At 34.5% G+C, this 15,637-nt stretch overlaps 2 protein-coding genes across 2 annotated transcripts; both read left to right on the top strand.

The window, feature by feature from the left end:
* The first annotated feature begins 4,856 nt into the window (after positions 1-4,856).
* LOC114182665 (alpha/beta hydrolase domain-containing protein 17B-like) lies at positions 4,857-8,934 on the top strand. Its single transcript, XM_028069575.1, has 5 exons — positions 4,857-5,354; positions 6,754-6,790; positions 6,902-7,138; positions 7,252-7,299; positions 8,199-8,934. The coding sequence occupies exons 1-5, from the start codon at positions 5,053-5,055 to the stop codon at positions 8,676-8,678; spliced, it is 1,104 nt and encodes a 367-aa protein (XP_027925376.1). The 5' UTR covers positions 4,857-5,052; the 3' UTR covers positions 8,679-8,934.
* Positions 8,935-9,796: 862 nt separating this feature from the next.
* Positions 9,797-11,110, top strand: LOC114181716. The gene is made up of 2 exons (XM_028068248.1): positions 9,797-10,711; positions 10,996-11,110. Exons 1-2 carry the CDS (start codon positions 9,925-9,927, stop codon positions 11,031-11,033), a joined length of 825 nt encoding a protein of 274 aa, XP_027924049.1. The 5' UTR covers positions 9,797-9,924; the 3' UTR covers positions 11,034-11,110.
* Positions 11,111-15,637: the final 4,527 nt, after the last annotated feature.

Genomic DNA, 15,637 nt, shown 5'->3' with positions numbered 1-15,637 from the left:
TGTGACTCACCTCCCTTTCCTGGGAGTATGTCTAGAATTCTTTTCCACTACTTTATCTTTAGAAATTCATTAAGTTTGTGAATAATTGTTTTGTCAAAAGTGTTTCAAAATGAGTTTTTCTTTTTCTAACCGTATGCATGTAGATAGGCATAATAGTGTGCATTTAGGTAGGCATAATGATAGTCATGAGTTGCATCAAACCATTCATAGTGACATTCCTTTCTTTGGGGAAGATATAGGACCAATATCATTTAAAGATTGGATGTGGGATACCGAGAAGTTGGTGCAACCAATGTTTAGTAAATATAGTCATATAGACATTCTTAGGCATGTTACATCTAGATTTGTAGGACGTGCATTTGATTGGTGGCAAGAGAGGCAATATCTAGTGCAAAAGGGGAGAACATCATACATCAATACATTTTATGAATTAAAAACATGCATGTGGAAACATTTCATACCCCCTTCATTTAGGATCACTAAAGCACAACAAGTTAGGATAGAAGACTTTATTAACATTGGGGATGCATTCATCCAAAACATTGATAAGTTTTCTAGACTAGAAAAAGATTTCAAGCACAATTTAGACTTGCTCTTGAGTTAACAAAGAAAGAGAGAAAAATACAAGAGAGAGCAAGCTAAACATCAAAAGCTTCGAGAATTTGAAAAGAAGAGAGAAAAAGAAGCGCTCGAGAAGCTTTGTGCTAAAAGAGAACAAGAGAAAAGAGAGATAAATGAGAAGAAAAAAAGAGAGGAAGAAGAAAAGGCTAAAGAGGAGAGTCTAAGAAAAGCAAAAGAAGAGAAAAGAGAGATAAATGAGAAGAAAAAAGAGAGGAAGAAGAAAAGGCTAAAGAGGATAGTCTAAGAAAAGCAAAAGAAGAGAATGAGAGAAAAGAATTAGAGGAAAGAGAGAAAATAAAACAAGAGAGCAATCTTGCAAACCAATCACAAGTGGTAGAGTTAAAGTGTATTTCAAAAGAGCGAACATAACTCTGTGTTAGGGATTTGGTGATCAATTCTTCACCAATTCCTAACATGAAGATCCCATTTTCAAAGGGCGTTTTACCATCTTTAACCTCTACTCACTTTTCCATTAAATCTTTTGTTTTGTTTTCTTTTCAAAATTTTTGTTCTCCATCTCATTTCTTTATTTCATCCTCCTCAACTTGTTTTGCCAAAACACACTTTGATATTAAAATTCTTTTCAAAAATCATCTTAGTCAAAGTGTGAAACATTTCTTTTGTGAAGTGGGCTTAATACCATCTTTTTCAATCTTCAAAGGCCCATTTTCACAAATTTTCCATCCAATTTTACTGCATGGTCTTTATGATTTTAATTCAATTTTATTTGATGACTATTGCAGATTTGTTTTTGATCTTGGTGGTACTATAATTTTGGTTGCTGTGAGCCTTTAATAACCCTCTAGATCTGAGGACAGATCCTCTTCAAGGGGGAGGGGATGATGTGATCCCAATAAGGCTTATAGCATTGGGCCAACGCCTAGGCCTATTCATTTTAATTTTTTTTAATTTTCTTTTATTTTAATTAATAAATGTGTCTAATTTGGGTTTGTTTGCTAAATGCAACCTATTTTCTATGCTGCCAATTGAAGAATTGGCATTGGGCCTGCGGCCCAACTCTCGTCTACATCAAATACTACATTTTCTCCATGTACAACTGTTTGGGTTTGCAAATAGCAATCGATCCAAGAACCATCAACTTAATTGGGCCCGAGCTCAATTCTTCCAAACATCCTGCGTCCGTAAAACCTTCAAGCGCGGCTTCATCTTCACACCTCCACGCGTCAACAGAACAAATCCTCTGTTTCGGTTCGCACCTTCATGTGCCGTCTTCAATCAGCGTTGATGGGCTTCCTTTATCACACTAGCCGTTGCTCATGAATCAATGATATTGGGCTTAAGCCCAATCTGCATCAATGGATCAAACACTCACCGCTTCCATTCAATTCTCCAATGTGCATCCAGAGTGAAGATAGGTGCGGCTAGGGTTCTTGTTCGCCCAACCTTCTTCCAGCCCAATTCCTCCAACCAGCTTCTCTCCACCTTCTCGTGCCCTATCTGCAGCCAACATTTCAATTAAGTTTTCCACTTCTGATTCACTCACGCGGGGAGTACGCTGTTAGGGTTTCACGTTTCTTCAACAACCCTTTGTCGTTATGATTTGTTAGATGGTCATCCTTACCCATCCTAGTTTCTATTAGCTCCCTTGTTCACTTGTTCATGATGTTCACGACAGCTTTGCCGTTAGACTTCTGTTACTTTCTTTCCGGTTGCCTTTGATTCTATAAAAGGGCAGACCATTTCTTTGTAAAGAAGCTTTGATGAATGAGAATTCCGGTAGAGATCACTCCCATTGTTCATCAGCTCATCCAAACCCTAGATTAGGTTTTTACCTCTTAGGGTTTCCGAAACCAGTGAGATTCGAGCCTAAACACCATACACGAACCATTCCGCTGCGTTTTCCTTCGCTTTCTGTGAGATTCAATCGGTCGAACACCGATTGGGAGAGATTTTCGGCGACTACCGCGATGGAGGAGCCTCATCAGCACTTTTCTTCTCTGGCTTGGCCACCACCATAAAACACGTGGCCCCTCCTTGCAGTTCTTTCACAGCTTCCCAAGTTGATATTAATTCCAACCCTTCATGTTCTGGGAATACCAAACAGCGCCGTCCACAATCAATTATAATGTGATTGTTAGACAACCAGTCCATCCCCAATATCATACACGCAGATAAGTCCTTAAAGACAGTGAATTTACACGCCTCAAGAAGTACCCTTTTGTTCATGATTTGTCAGTTATTTACAACATTTTCAACTATTTTTTACGGTATAAAGATCTAAAATGATATAATCAAATGTGGCAATAAAATAAATTTATTTTTATATATAAACTTCTAGTTTACAGTAATATGTTTTTCAATTATACCAATACATACATATAAGATAAAGTTAATTTTTCCGGTGTGTATTTTTTATTGAAACTAAGGCTAATAATATAAATATATTTTATTTCTCTTTTATTATTTGTTTCAATACGGTATCATTTAGATGAATATATTTAAAATTTAATAAATTTTTATTAGACTTAGAAGAATAATTTTAGTGTTCAACATGTATAGTATCTTTTGGTGGAGTAATATAATAGCTCTTGGTAAGCCTCTCACTTTTATTTCTAGTGATAGAAATAATATTAATGTTTACTTTTTGCAACATTTCCAAAGAAGAGAAGAGTTGACCACTTTTAAGAATTGTACAAATTATTGCATTATGAGCCAGACACATATATTCATTATTGATATAAGTGCTAACATTCGTTTTGATAAAAGAAAAGTAAATTAATCAATGTTAGAGAACATCATGTATGAAGAAATATATCAAACCTTGCTTTTTATTAAAAACATTAAACTCTATATTAAACATAAAAACATACATAATATAAATGTGTATTATGTGAAGAAAAGAATATTTCTTAATACTTCCTTCACCAATGAGGTATTAATACATCCATTTGATTCAACTAAAGAAATTAACAATATAAATAAAGTAGTACCATATGACTATAATCAAAATTACAACACTTCATAAACTAAATATGTTTCTATATTTTTCTCTTAAGTATTCCTAAAAATAATTCAAGATACTTTAATGTTAACAAAGATAACGCAAGTGATTTTTACCATGACGACAATAGCATATATTTTCAATTTTGTTTTTTTCACTTTCACCTTTTTCTTCTTTTTTTTTCATATTTCTATTCACCGAAAAGAAGTTCTTGAAAATTCCTTTTTGACCATCTCCATAATCATAACTTTTAGTTTCCCTACGATCACGACCGTGTAAAAATAAATTAATGTTGCTGATCACCTATGATTCCTTAATAATCACAAATTCAAGATTTTATAAGATTTGACATGCATAACTATGTTAATTAAAATTAAATTAAGAACACTCGTGTGTGTATATATATATATATATATATATATATATATATATATATATATATATATATGAAATTAAAAAATAAAATAAAAAATGTAAAATAAAGCTGTTGAAAAGATCAAATAAATAATACGGCGCTTTGGCAGCCTATGCATATATAAAATTAAAGATCACAATCAAATAACTAAACATGCGTAATTATTTATCACTGTAAAGTAAACAATTGTTTTTTTTAAGAAACACATATATCAAAGTTTGTAGTAGATACTAAAATAATAGTAAATCGGTTGTCAAATATTTGTTATTACTTACTACATACAGATCATAAATTTATCTTTCCTCTAATCATGAATATTCTAAACTTTATTCATTATGAACTAAATATGTATAAGGCTTGAAATACAACGGTAGATGAATGATAAAAATTTTAAAATAAAAATAAAATAAGTATATTAGTTTGGTTGGTTAAGGTCCCCATGCTAATAAGATATTTCAGATCCACGTTTACAAAATGGAATACTCTAGTTTTAGCTACAAAATATAACTTAAATGTAATGAATAAGCATACAAATTATACAGAACAAATATATATATTATTTGGATGTCAATTGTTGCTGTAGATTTTGGAAAGAGATAGATATATAGATAAACACTAACGGAATCATAGTACCAATAACAATAGATAATGTTCTTTTATATTTTAGTTATGAATGAAACCAATAGAACTCAGTATTTAGTTATGAATGAAAAGAATCAAAATTAGTTTTACATTAATAACAATATCACCTAATAAAAAATTAAAAAATTAAAATGGGTAGATGGATGTTGTTGTCGGAAGGCATTGATAAGATGAGTGAGTGATGTATGTATCTTTTTCCAAACCAAATAGCATCATTATTACATCTACTGCATAACACAGCTAAAGCTCTCACACTCACTATAACTCCCTCTCCTTCCTTTCCTTTACTTTCCTTTCCTTTTTTTTTTCTTTCCCTTTTTCCATTTCCATTCTCCTTCCACACAACCAATGCACCGATCCCACATCGCAAACTTCTAAATTCACACCACCGTCTTCCTCTGTGTTATATGCAATGGGAGGTGTGACATCATCGATGGCGTCGAAGTTGGCGTTCTTCCCACCCAACCCAGCATCGTACAAGGTGGTGAAGGACGAGGTAACGGGTCTTCTGCTCCTCAGTCCCTTCCCTCACCGCGAGAACGTCGAAATTCTTAAGCTTTCCACGCGCCGTGGAACTCAGATACTCACCATGTACGTTCGCCACCCCATGGCCTCTTCCACTCTTCTCTACTCTCACGGCAACGCCACCGATCTCGGTCAGATGTACGACCTCTTCATCAACCTCACCATCCACCTACGTGTTAATCTCATTGGGTATGTATATCTATCTATGCTTTCTCAGTTTTTCTTTTTCTATTACTTCTTTTATACTTCTAAATTGTGGTTATGGTGGTGGTAATCAAATGCTGCATATGTGATAATCACAATTGTGATGAATATAAATATAAATATAAAATCCTTCATGTTGTTGCTAAAATCGTCACAGTTGTATTCACTTCAAAAACACTGATGTTGTTGCTAAAATGGTATAACAATTGTGATGTGAGTTCAAAAACCTTGGCGTTGTGGCTGAGATTGGAATTGTAAAACTTTATTTGTTTTTAAAGATGATGTAACACAGGCAATTGACTGTAACAGATGAATTATATGACTATGAAAAAGCTTTATTGGAGGTGAAATTGAGTTTAATGAAACATACACATGTCGTTGCCTTTGTTAAAAGTTAAAGCTTTAGGAATATTGTTATGTGGGGTAATGGAATAATTTTATTTGATTAAAATATTTTACTTTTGTTGTTGTTGTTGAATCTATTGAGTCATTTATTTCTTCTAGGTATTATTGAAAAAAAAAATTACTACTTTCTTTGATACTGTAATGTGATATAATACGCCCCTCACTTTATGTGTATGTGATGAATTTTCGTGTGGTTGCGTTGGTTTTCGTTTCTGGGTTTTTCCAAAGTTTGGCTCTTTTTGTGGTTGAAAATGGGTGCCACATGGTGCTTTTTGGAGGGAGGGACCGTGAATGATTTGCAACGTTGGGAAGAGAAATGCGAGTAACAGATAGACTCTTCTAAAAGCACTTTGCTAGTTTCAATATATTAAAAATTATAAATTTGTATGAATTTTGCTCTTGATGAGATCTACATTATTTTGTAATTTTTAAAAGTTTTAATTAATATAAGAGAATGTTAGTACTCCTCGTTTTGTATGTTCTCGGAATATTAAAATGTGGTTGATTTGGTGAGGCTTTTTTTAACTTTCGAAGGATAAAAGAAAAAAATGGAGGACTTTTATGTTTTTCTATTTTGGGTTGGCTGCAATTTAGGTAGGAAATCCCTCGTCGCCTAGAAATAAGGCCAAATTATAGTATATAAATGGACGCAAGTCTTATCTTACAAGTTGGTTCTGTAAAGTCAAGTTAAAATTAAAGTTCACCTCTTAAGATGGTATTACAAGTTCTTTTGTAAGATTGAGTTAGACTTGAAGTCTAGTGATAAAGGAGTTTACACCTTTGCAGTTTGCATATTTTGATAATATGCTTGTAATTAAGGTTTGTCGTGTGTTATTTCTTGGTGGAAAAGTTATAGTGTGTGAACTGGGTACCTGAAGCAAAGTTTGCTGAAGAATACTGTCTATTATCTGCGTTGATCAACTCAAAATGGAGAATTGTGAAACGGGGATTTGACTCACTGTCGTGTGATTTTGTGCAGGTATGACTACTCTGGGTATGGCCAATCATCAGGGAAGGTTTGTAAGAATCTGAAATGCTTGTTCATGTTGTTATGTCATGCAGTGATGATGTGAACAGTGGTAGAGCTAAACATCTGCTGATGAAACATTGTTTTGCCTGAACTGCAGCCAAGTGAGCAGAATACATATGCAGATATTGAGGCTGTGTACAAATGTCTAGAAGAAACCTACGGTACCAAGCAAGAGGACATAATCTTGTATGGCCAATCTGTTGGCAGTGGCCCTACTTTGGATCTTGCAACTAAATTGCCACAATTGAGAGCTGTTGTTCTTCATAGTCCTATACTTTCAGGCTTAAGGGTCATGTATCCAGTGAAACGCAGTTACTGGTTTGACATATACAAGGTAGGATAATGTTTTGACTTCTAATCATTGTTGAGATTTCTAATAAAATGTTGCTGATTCACGGGCACAGAGTTCCTTAATCTAATCAGATGTTGCTTTGTGTTAATGTGCAGAATATCGACAAAATTCCACTAGTTAATTGTCCTGTTCTTATAATTCATGTAAGTTTTCTTTGAGGATGTTGCATCATTTGTTGCTTTTGAGTTGGATCTCCCTGGCTCGAGAAACATTAACTTTTGTATTGGTTACATGGTATCTTTTTCCTTGAATAACTTACATCTCGAGCCTATTTTTTCTTTTGTTCTTTTTCCTCATTTTAGAAAGCTCTTTACCTTTATTGTAGATTTTTCACCCCAAGTGAATTATTTTCATCGTTCTAAACAGGGATTATGTGAAAAATTATTTCGTCGTTCATATGACTAAGAGTGCCTTTGTTATGCCTTTTGTGTGGCAAACTTCTAAGCCCTTGAACTTCGTATTTGTAATTTAGAAAGTACAAAACCTTCTTGATCTGAATTGCTCTATGTAGATAAGTTTATTCAGGGAATAAGAGTATTAGTCTTAACATTAAAAGCAAGAAACCAGTTAAAATGCTGCCAGTCCTCTGCTTATGGAGGCTGTTCTGCATATCATATGCTTATCGTTTATTAGTCAAAAAGGATGATCAATGTCGACTCAAGTGAGAAATTGTGTCAGTGACAAGTGGCAATTAGAGAATTTTCACTTCCATTATTTCTTGAATGTACTACTTTTGCAGCCATTTGATAATTGTGAATGAAACACCTGCACATTTCAGGCTCTTCACCTTTCTTCATTTAAACCACTTGTGTCCATTATCAGTTTTAAAAATAATATAGTGTGCTATCAATCACTTCAGCTGCTAGAGAATTTGAAGTTCATAAGTATGACACAATCATGCAGGCTATTAGTTTAGTTTTCTTTTTACTTGAGCATCTAAACAACTGCGTCATAAAGTACTTCATCTGCAGAATATTTATTTACGTGATGAAAGAATCTGGTTAGTATGTTATGATTGAAGTTGCTAAATCTTATCATGTAGGGGACTTCAGATGAAGTGGTAGATTGCTCCCACGGAAAACAACTGTGGGAACTGTGTAAAGAGAAGTATGAGCCACTGTGGCTGCAAGGAGGTAACCACTGTGATTTGGAGCAATTTCCTGAGTATATAAGGCATCTGAAGAAGTTCATAGCCATTGTTGAGAAGTCTCCATCACAAAGATACAGCTTCAGAAGAAGCATGGAGCAGTTTGAGCAGCCCCGAAAGAGCACCGATGTGTTTGATGTGAGTAGAAAGAGCACTGACCGCAGGGAAAAGCCACGGCTCAGCACAGACAGGCCTGAAAAACTGAAGAACTTGTCCAATAATGCAGAAAAGTTAGAGAGACTAAGAGTAACTTTTGATCACATAGAAAGGTCAAGAAGAAGTGTGGATTGTCTTGAGAAGTCTAGAAAAAGCATTGATCATCAACTTGAAAAGGCAAGGAAAAGTGTGGACAGGCTGGAAAGAATAAGGACCTGAGATTCTTGGTTAATCAAATTATGTATTGATAAATGGCTTGGCTTTATGGGATTTTCTTCTTCTTTAAATTGACCTACCTGGTGTTGTTGTAGTATGGCTTATGTCAGATATTTGTTGATAAGTATTGGCATCAAATGAAGCCTTCGGTTTTTACATTGGAATTCACTTCACACTGTGATGCTATCACCTCTTCTTCCTACATGTGTTTGGTGTATATTCCTTATCTAAGTAATGCTACTGAAACTTTCTGGACCAAGTTTTCTTTGTTAGTGTGTATAAATATAATTGATTATGTCTTTAATAGATTATTCTATACACGTAACACCTAGCTGTTAGGGATTCTCAATTACTCCATGTAAATAGGAAATCTCCTATAATCCCTCCCCCTTTATTGAATATTAATGTAAAGATATTCTGCGGTGCCTATTTAAGAAAAGGGTGTTGCAGAATCAAAGACAAGTCATTCTAAAATACAATCTTGAAGTATTGGATTGAAGTATGTTTTCACATACGTGATATTGTGACATGGTATCAGAGCTACAACTCTGAACCGTGGGTCACTCTTGTTCTCCATCCTGCTTCTTCTTCGACCTGTTATCGAGCTCCGCTGCCGGGTCTTCTTTTTGATACGCTATTATCGAGCTCCGCTGCCTCCATCTTCGTCACACTGTTCGGAATCCATTTTTCCGCACACTGTTCGAATCCATTTTCCGCACACTGTTGTTCGCAGTCGCTGGTTCGAACTTGTGATTGACGTTCGCAATCGGTGGGAGTTCTTCAACCTGTTCGCTTCTTGGTCGTTTGGGTTCGCGAGTAGTGGTGGTTCGTGAATCTATTCTTGTTCGCGATTTTGTGCTTCTTGGTCGGTTCGGTTCGCAGGCGGTGGTGGTTCGTGAATCTCGTTCTCGTTCGTATCACTGTGATTATCGTGTTCGCTTCGATTCACGGTTCGTTCTTGTTATTGCTCGTTTACGCTCTTCGATTCATTCTGGTTTGACGTTCGTCAGACCCCTGTCTTCTCTGGTTTTGATTTCGAAAACCCATTCTTTGCATCCTTGTTCGTCATGGCCTCAGACAAAGTCGACACTTTTCTGGTTCGATTTAATGGAAAAATTATGCTGCTTGGGAGTTCCAATTTAAGCTCTTTGTCAAAGGCAAAGAATTATGGGGTCATATTGATGGAAAAATTCCCGCACCGACGGCTGAAGCAGATTTGGCGAAGTGGGAAACGAAAGATGCCCAAATCATGACCTGGATTCTTAGCTCTGTTGAGCCTCATTTTATCATGAATCTTCGGCCTTACAACACTGCTAAGGATATGTGGGATTATTTGAAAAAGGTTTATCATCAAGCCAATGCAGCTCGAAGGTTTCAATTGGAGTATGAGATGGCTAATTTCACACAAGGAAGTCTATCGATTGAGGAATATTATTCTGGTTTTCAAAATCTTTGGGCTGAATACTCAAATATTATTTATGCGGGTATTTCTGGTGAAGCCCTATCAGCTGTCCAAACGGTGCACGAGATTAGCAAGCGAGATCAATTTTTGATGAAGCTACGATCTGATTTTGACGCTACTCGATCCAATCTGATGAATCGTGACCCTGTGCCTACGTTGGATGCTTGCTTGAGTGAGCTTCTCCGAGAAGAACAACGAATCAAAACGCACACAGTTATGGAACAAAATATGAATTCTTCTGCTCCAGTTAGTGTGGCCTATGCTGCCCAAGGAAAGAATAAGCCCAGAGATATGCGTTCTGTCCAATGCTACAGTTGTAAGGGATTTGGTCATCTTGCAAAGGATTGTTCACAAAAATTTTGTAATTATTGCAAGAAAAGGGGGCATATTATCTCCGCTTGTCCTATTCGCCCTGCAAAGAAACAAGACACTGCTTATCATGTCTCAGTTGGTGCTTCGAGTTCTACTGCTTTGCCTGCTCCAACTTCTGTTCCTACACCTCCTGTCAACACTCTTACTCCAGAAATGGTACAACAAATGATTGTGTCAGCCTTTTCTGCCCTTGGTCTTTCAGGTAATACTCCTATTTCTTCTCAACCTTGGTATCTTGATTCTGGAGCGTCTAACCATATGACAAATTCTGTTGTGTCCCTATCCAATGTGAAATCTTATGATGGCAATCAACAAATTTACACAGCTAATGGAACCTCCTTACCTATTAGTGCTATTGGTGATATTTCTCCTTCTTTGCCTAATGTCTTTGTGTCTCCTAATCTTTCCACAAATCTCATATCCGTTGGCCAATTAGTTGATCATGATTATAATGTCCAATTTTCTCGTTCTGGTTGTGTTGTGCAGGATCAAGTGTCAGGGAAGATCATTCTGAAGGGACCTAAAGTAGGACGACTCTTTCCGCTATGCATCTCACCTTCCACATATTGTCCTGTTTTTTCTCTAGTTTGTGTTGATGATAGACAACTAAATAAAATGTGGCATAATCGTTTAGGCCATCCAAATTCTCATGTACTTAGTACCTTGTTTAAATCTGGTTCTTTGGGCAATAAAAACTCCCATGTTTCATTTGATTGTACTACCTGCAAACTTGGTAAAAGTAAAACTTTACCATTTCCTCATAATGCATCTCGGGCAAATCATTGTTTTGACATTATTCATAGTGATGTTTGGGGGATTTCTCCTATTGTATCTCATGCAGGTTATAAGTATTTTGTCACGTTCATAGATGACTACAGCCGATTTACTTGGGTATATTTTCTTCGGTCTAAAGCAGAAGTTTTCTCTGTTTTTCAACGTTTTGTTTCGTTCCTTAAAACTCAATTCTCTGCTCACATAAAAATTTTAAGATCAGATTCTGGAGGTGAATATATGTCTAACACATTTCAAAGTTTTCTTCAAAATGAGGGAATTCTATCTCAGCGTTCTTGTCCTTCCACACCACAACAAAATGGTGTTGCTGAAAGAAAGAACCGTCATCTTCTTGATGTTGTTCGCACTCTTTTGCTAGAATCCTCTGTTCCTCTTCGTTTTTGGTGTGAAGCTCTCTCCACTGCTGTTCATTTAATAAATCGGTTACCTTCTCCTACTCTCCATAATGTTTCTCCTTTCTATAAGTTGTTTGGGTATTCTCCTTCTTACTTTAATCTCCGTACTTTTGGTTGTGTTTGTTTTGTACATCTTGCTCCTCATGAACGTCACAAACTCACTAATCAATCTGTTAAGTGTGCTTTTCTAGGTTATGCTATTAATCAAAAAGGTTATGTTTGCTATGATCCGCAGCTTCGTCGCATTAGAGTTTCTAGGAATGTAGTCTTTTTGAAAATCAGTTTTTCTTTCCCTCTTATGTTGCACCATCATCTTCATCTTTTTCCTTTATGCCACAATTTTTAGACTCTTCTCACACTATGGAACGGTTCAAGCCTGGTTTGGTGTATACAAGACGTCGTCTTCCTACTGGTTGGTGTATGTTTCTTGGTGATGCCTTAATTTCTTGGAAATGTAAGAAGCAAGATCGTGTTTCTAAATCTTCTACTGAGGCTGAATATTGTTCAATGTCAGCTGCTTGTGCTGAAGTTATATGGTTACGTAGTCTTTTGGACCAGCTTGGGTTTTCCCAACCTACATCTACACCTCTTCATGCAGACAATACAAGTGCTATTCAGATTGCTGCAAATCCAGTGTTCCATGAACGTACCAAGCATATTGAAGTGGATTGTCATTATATTCGAGAGGCCTTGACCAACAATGTCATCTCTCTTCCTTACATCTCTACTGATTTTCAAGTTGCAGATATCTTTACCAAAGCTATGACTCGACAGCGCCATCAGTTTCTTGTTGGCAAATTGTTGCTGGTTGATTTACCAGCATCAATTTGAGGGGGATGTTAGTGTGTATAAATATAATTGATTATGTCTTTAATAGATTATTCTATACACGTAACACCTAGCTGTTAGGGATTCTCAATTACTCCATGTAAATAGGAAATCTCCTATAATCCCTCCCCTTTATTGAATATTAATGTAAAGATATTCTGCGGTGCCTATTTAAGAAAAGGATGTTGCAGAATCAAAGACAAGTCATTCTAAAATACAATCTTGAGTATTGGATTGAAGTATGTTTTCACATACCGTGATATTGTGACATTCTTTAGCAAGAAACTCTTTTCTTTCTAACTTTAATATGTAGGCCATGTTAACGAATAAGCAAAAGTTTTAAATGCTTATTCACTATGGATTATGATTGGTGGCTAAATATATATATATATTCTAAAACTTCACCTATATTTGATAGATTTGTTTTCTCTCTTAACAAAAATATGAAGGCTTTTTTTTTATCATGTTATTCAACTATATATCATAACATAAAATCAACATATTACTGGTTTGAGTTTAAATTCAAATTTTCTAAATAATCTCTTCAATTCTCAAATATGTTCTTAAAGGTACTCCTTCAGTGCCTATGGATAAACTTTGGAAGGTTGGTTTCTTTTCCTGACAAAATCTAGCAGATGCATGATGTGTATATTTGGATGAAAACTAGTGCATTTAATGTCTAATGTGCAACAATAAATGTTGCATTAAATTATATGTATAGCTAAATTACATAGTCCATGTACCTATCTTTGTTGGTAATGCATTAACTTATATCTTTTTATAAAATAATGCAACTGTAACAAGTTGAAGCGATGAACTTTTTGGTTTATACTTGTTTATCCTTAACTTGAGCTATTCTAGTTTTTTTTTTTTTTTCAATATTACAAGTTTTTTAATTGCTAATTCTAGTTTTTTAATCATGGTCAAGAATAGTTAAAATCTTTAGTATCGATTGCAGTACGTCTCTTTAGGTTAACTAGACAAAACCTTTCCACGATATATAACAATAAAGTTGTTTATAAAATATTCACTATCAACTAAGAGATATTAAATATGCTATCCTTACATGATGAAAGACTCTATCTCATCTAGTAGACAATTTTTGCTAAGTACTTAGAAGCTAAATACTGAAAGAATCACATATACTAGTGTATGGGTGTACTTTCATTGCGTCTATTGCTTCTTTAAGATTCGTTTGATCTTTGTGACTATCATATGACACTTTAAGCATGTACATTTCTTGTTGCTTTGGGCTTCTAGGTGTCTATTGACTTATCAAACTATGTTTGTAGCAATTGTTTGTGACATGTGTATGAGTACAAGCTTAACAAACTTGCTACATATAAAAACTTCACATTAATTGTTATCTTCAAAATCATGAGTGACTTTTTTGATAAAATATTCTTATTTAGACTTGTCTTACTGTGAATGAATCATTTATGTCTCAACACAATTTACAATAGTTTCACTTTGATACAAACACATGCCTTTTGAGATTCTAATTTTGAGAAACATTTAATGAAGGTTTATTTTATTTTGCCTTTAAGATATTGTTTATTTTAAAACTCGATATTATGTCAAACTTTTCATTTTAGAAGGTGTACCAACGAGTTAAAGAGTGATAACAGAGTTCCATTTGAGTGCTAAGGGATGAGAGTAGCTAAGAATTGTCCTTTATGTTCCCATGAACGATGTCAATATTTTAACCACAAATCAACTTAGATACATTGTTAGGTTTGATCATCACTTCTAAGGTATTTTCTTAATACAACAATATTTTTCTCTTAAAAGGAACCTCAATGAACTAAGATGTGCAAGTGTATGGTGGCTACCTTTGACCTTAACTCTAAAAGATGTAAGACTTTTGAGTGAAAGTCTATATAATTAAGGACTAGACATAATGTGAATCCTTCTTTTCTTGCGTACAAATAACATAAATATTTCAATTGTAAGTCTACTAATATAACATAATCAAGGTTATACCATCAATTACATAAATTACCATAAAAAAATAAAAGAATTATTAAGATCAATGAAATAATAAATAATTAAAAGAAATATGGTGGCATATTGTAATAAATGTAGTAACTTCTAGGCTTGGTTATTGATTTAGTTATTTAATATGTTGGTTTGGTTCATTTTGGGTCTCTTATTATTTTTTTAGTTCAACTTGGTCTTACAATTTTTTAGAAAGGTTCAAATTAGGGATGTCAATGGAGCAGATAGGATGCAGGTAGTAGTTCCCCGTATCCTACTCGTTGGATAAATATTGGCCTCGTACCGTACCCATATCCGTATAGGTATCCATTATGCGGGTATTCACATATTTTTTTAATATCCATAGATATTCACGGGTACTTGCGAGTATTTACAAAATAAAAATGTAATATTTAACAACATATTTTAATCATAAATTCAATTAAAAATACAATGCATACCATTTATAAATTTCAAACAAAGTGCAAATAATTTATTTAAATAGTGTTGTACAACAATTTACAAAGAAATGTAGATTTTTTAAAACCAATTGACAAAAAATTACCAATTCAAAATCAATGTGTTAATGTTTTAATCATGTTTTTTTTATTTTTTTTTAATTTAAAGTAGAGTATAGCGGATACGGGTATCATAATATCCATACCCGTGGATACCAGTACCGCCCCGTTAAGATGCAAGTATAAAAAATACTCGTACCTGTTGCCCGCAGGTATCCATTTATAATATTCATTTTCTACTCGTTGCAGGTTTTATTCGCGGATACCTGCGGGAATGGATTTTTTTTACATTCTTAGCTCAAATTGGTCATTTTCCTTAAGTTACGTTAACACCGTATGTCAATATCCCACATGTCATTTTGTGAAATTTTTAAATTTTTAAATTTTTAGAAAAAGATAAACTGTCACATGTCACGTCATGATTGTATCACTTGTCAATTTGTGAATTTTTTTTTCTAAGTTTTTAATTTAAAGAAAAAAGTTTGCCACATATCAAGTCATAATCACATGCCAGTATATCAGTGGCTATTTTCAATTTAGTGCCTTTAATTAAAATTTTGATTCAATTGAGACCAAATTATTAATTAGCTTAGCTAACATGGATATTTAGGTGGATAG

This window comes from Vigna unguiculata, chromosome 4 (genome assembly GCF_004118075.2).
Source record: "Vigna unguiculata cultivar IT97K-499-35 chromosome 4, ASM411807v1, whole genome shotgun sequence".
NCBI classification, from domain to species: domain Eukaryota; kingdom Viridiplantae; phylum Streptophyta; class Magnoliopsida; order Fabales; family Fabaceae; genus Vigna; species Vigna unguiculata.
This window is presented reverse-complemented; position numbering and strand designations above follow the sequence as displayed.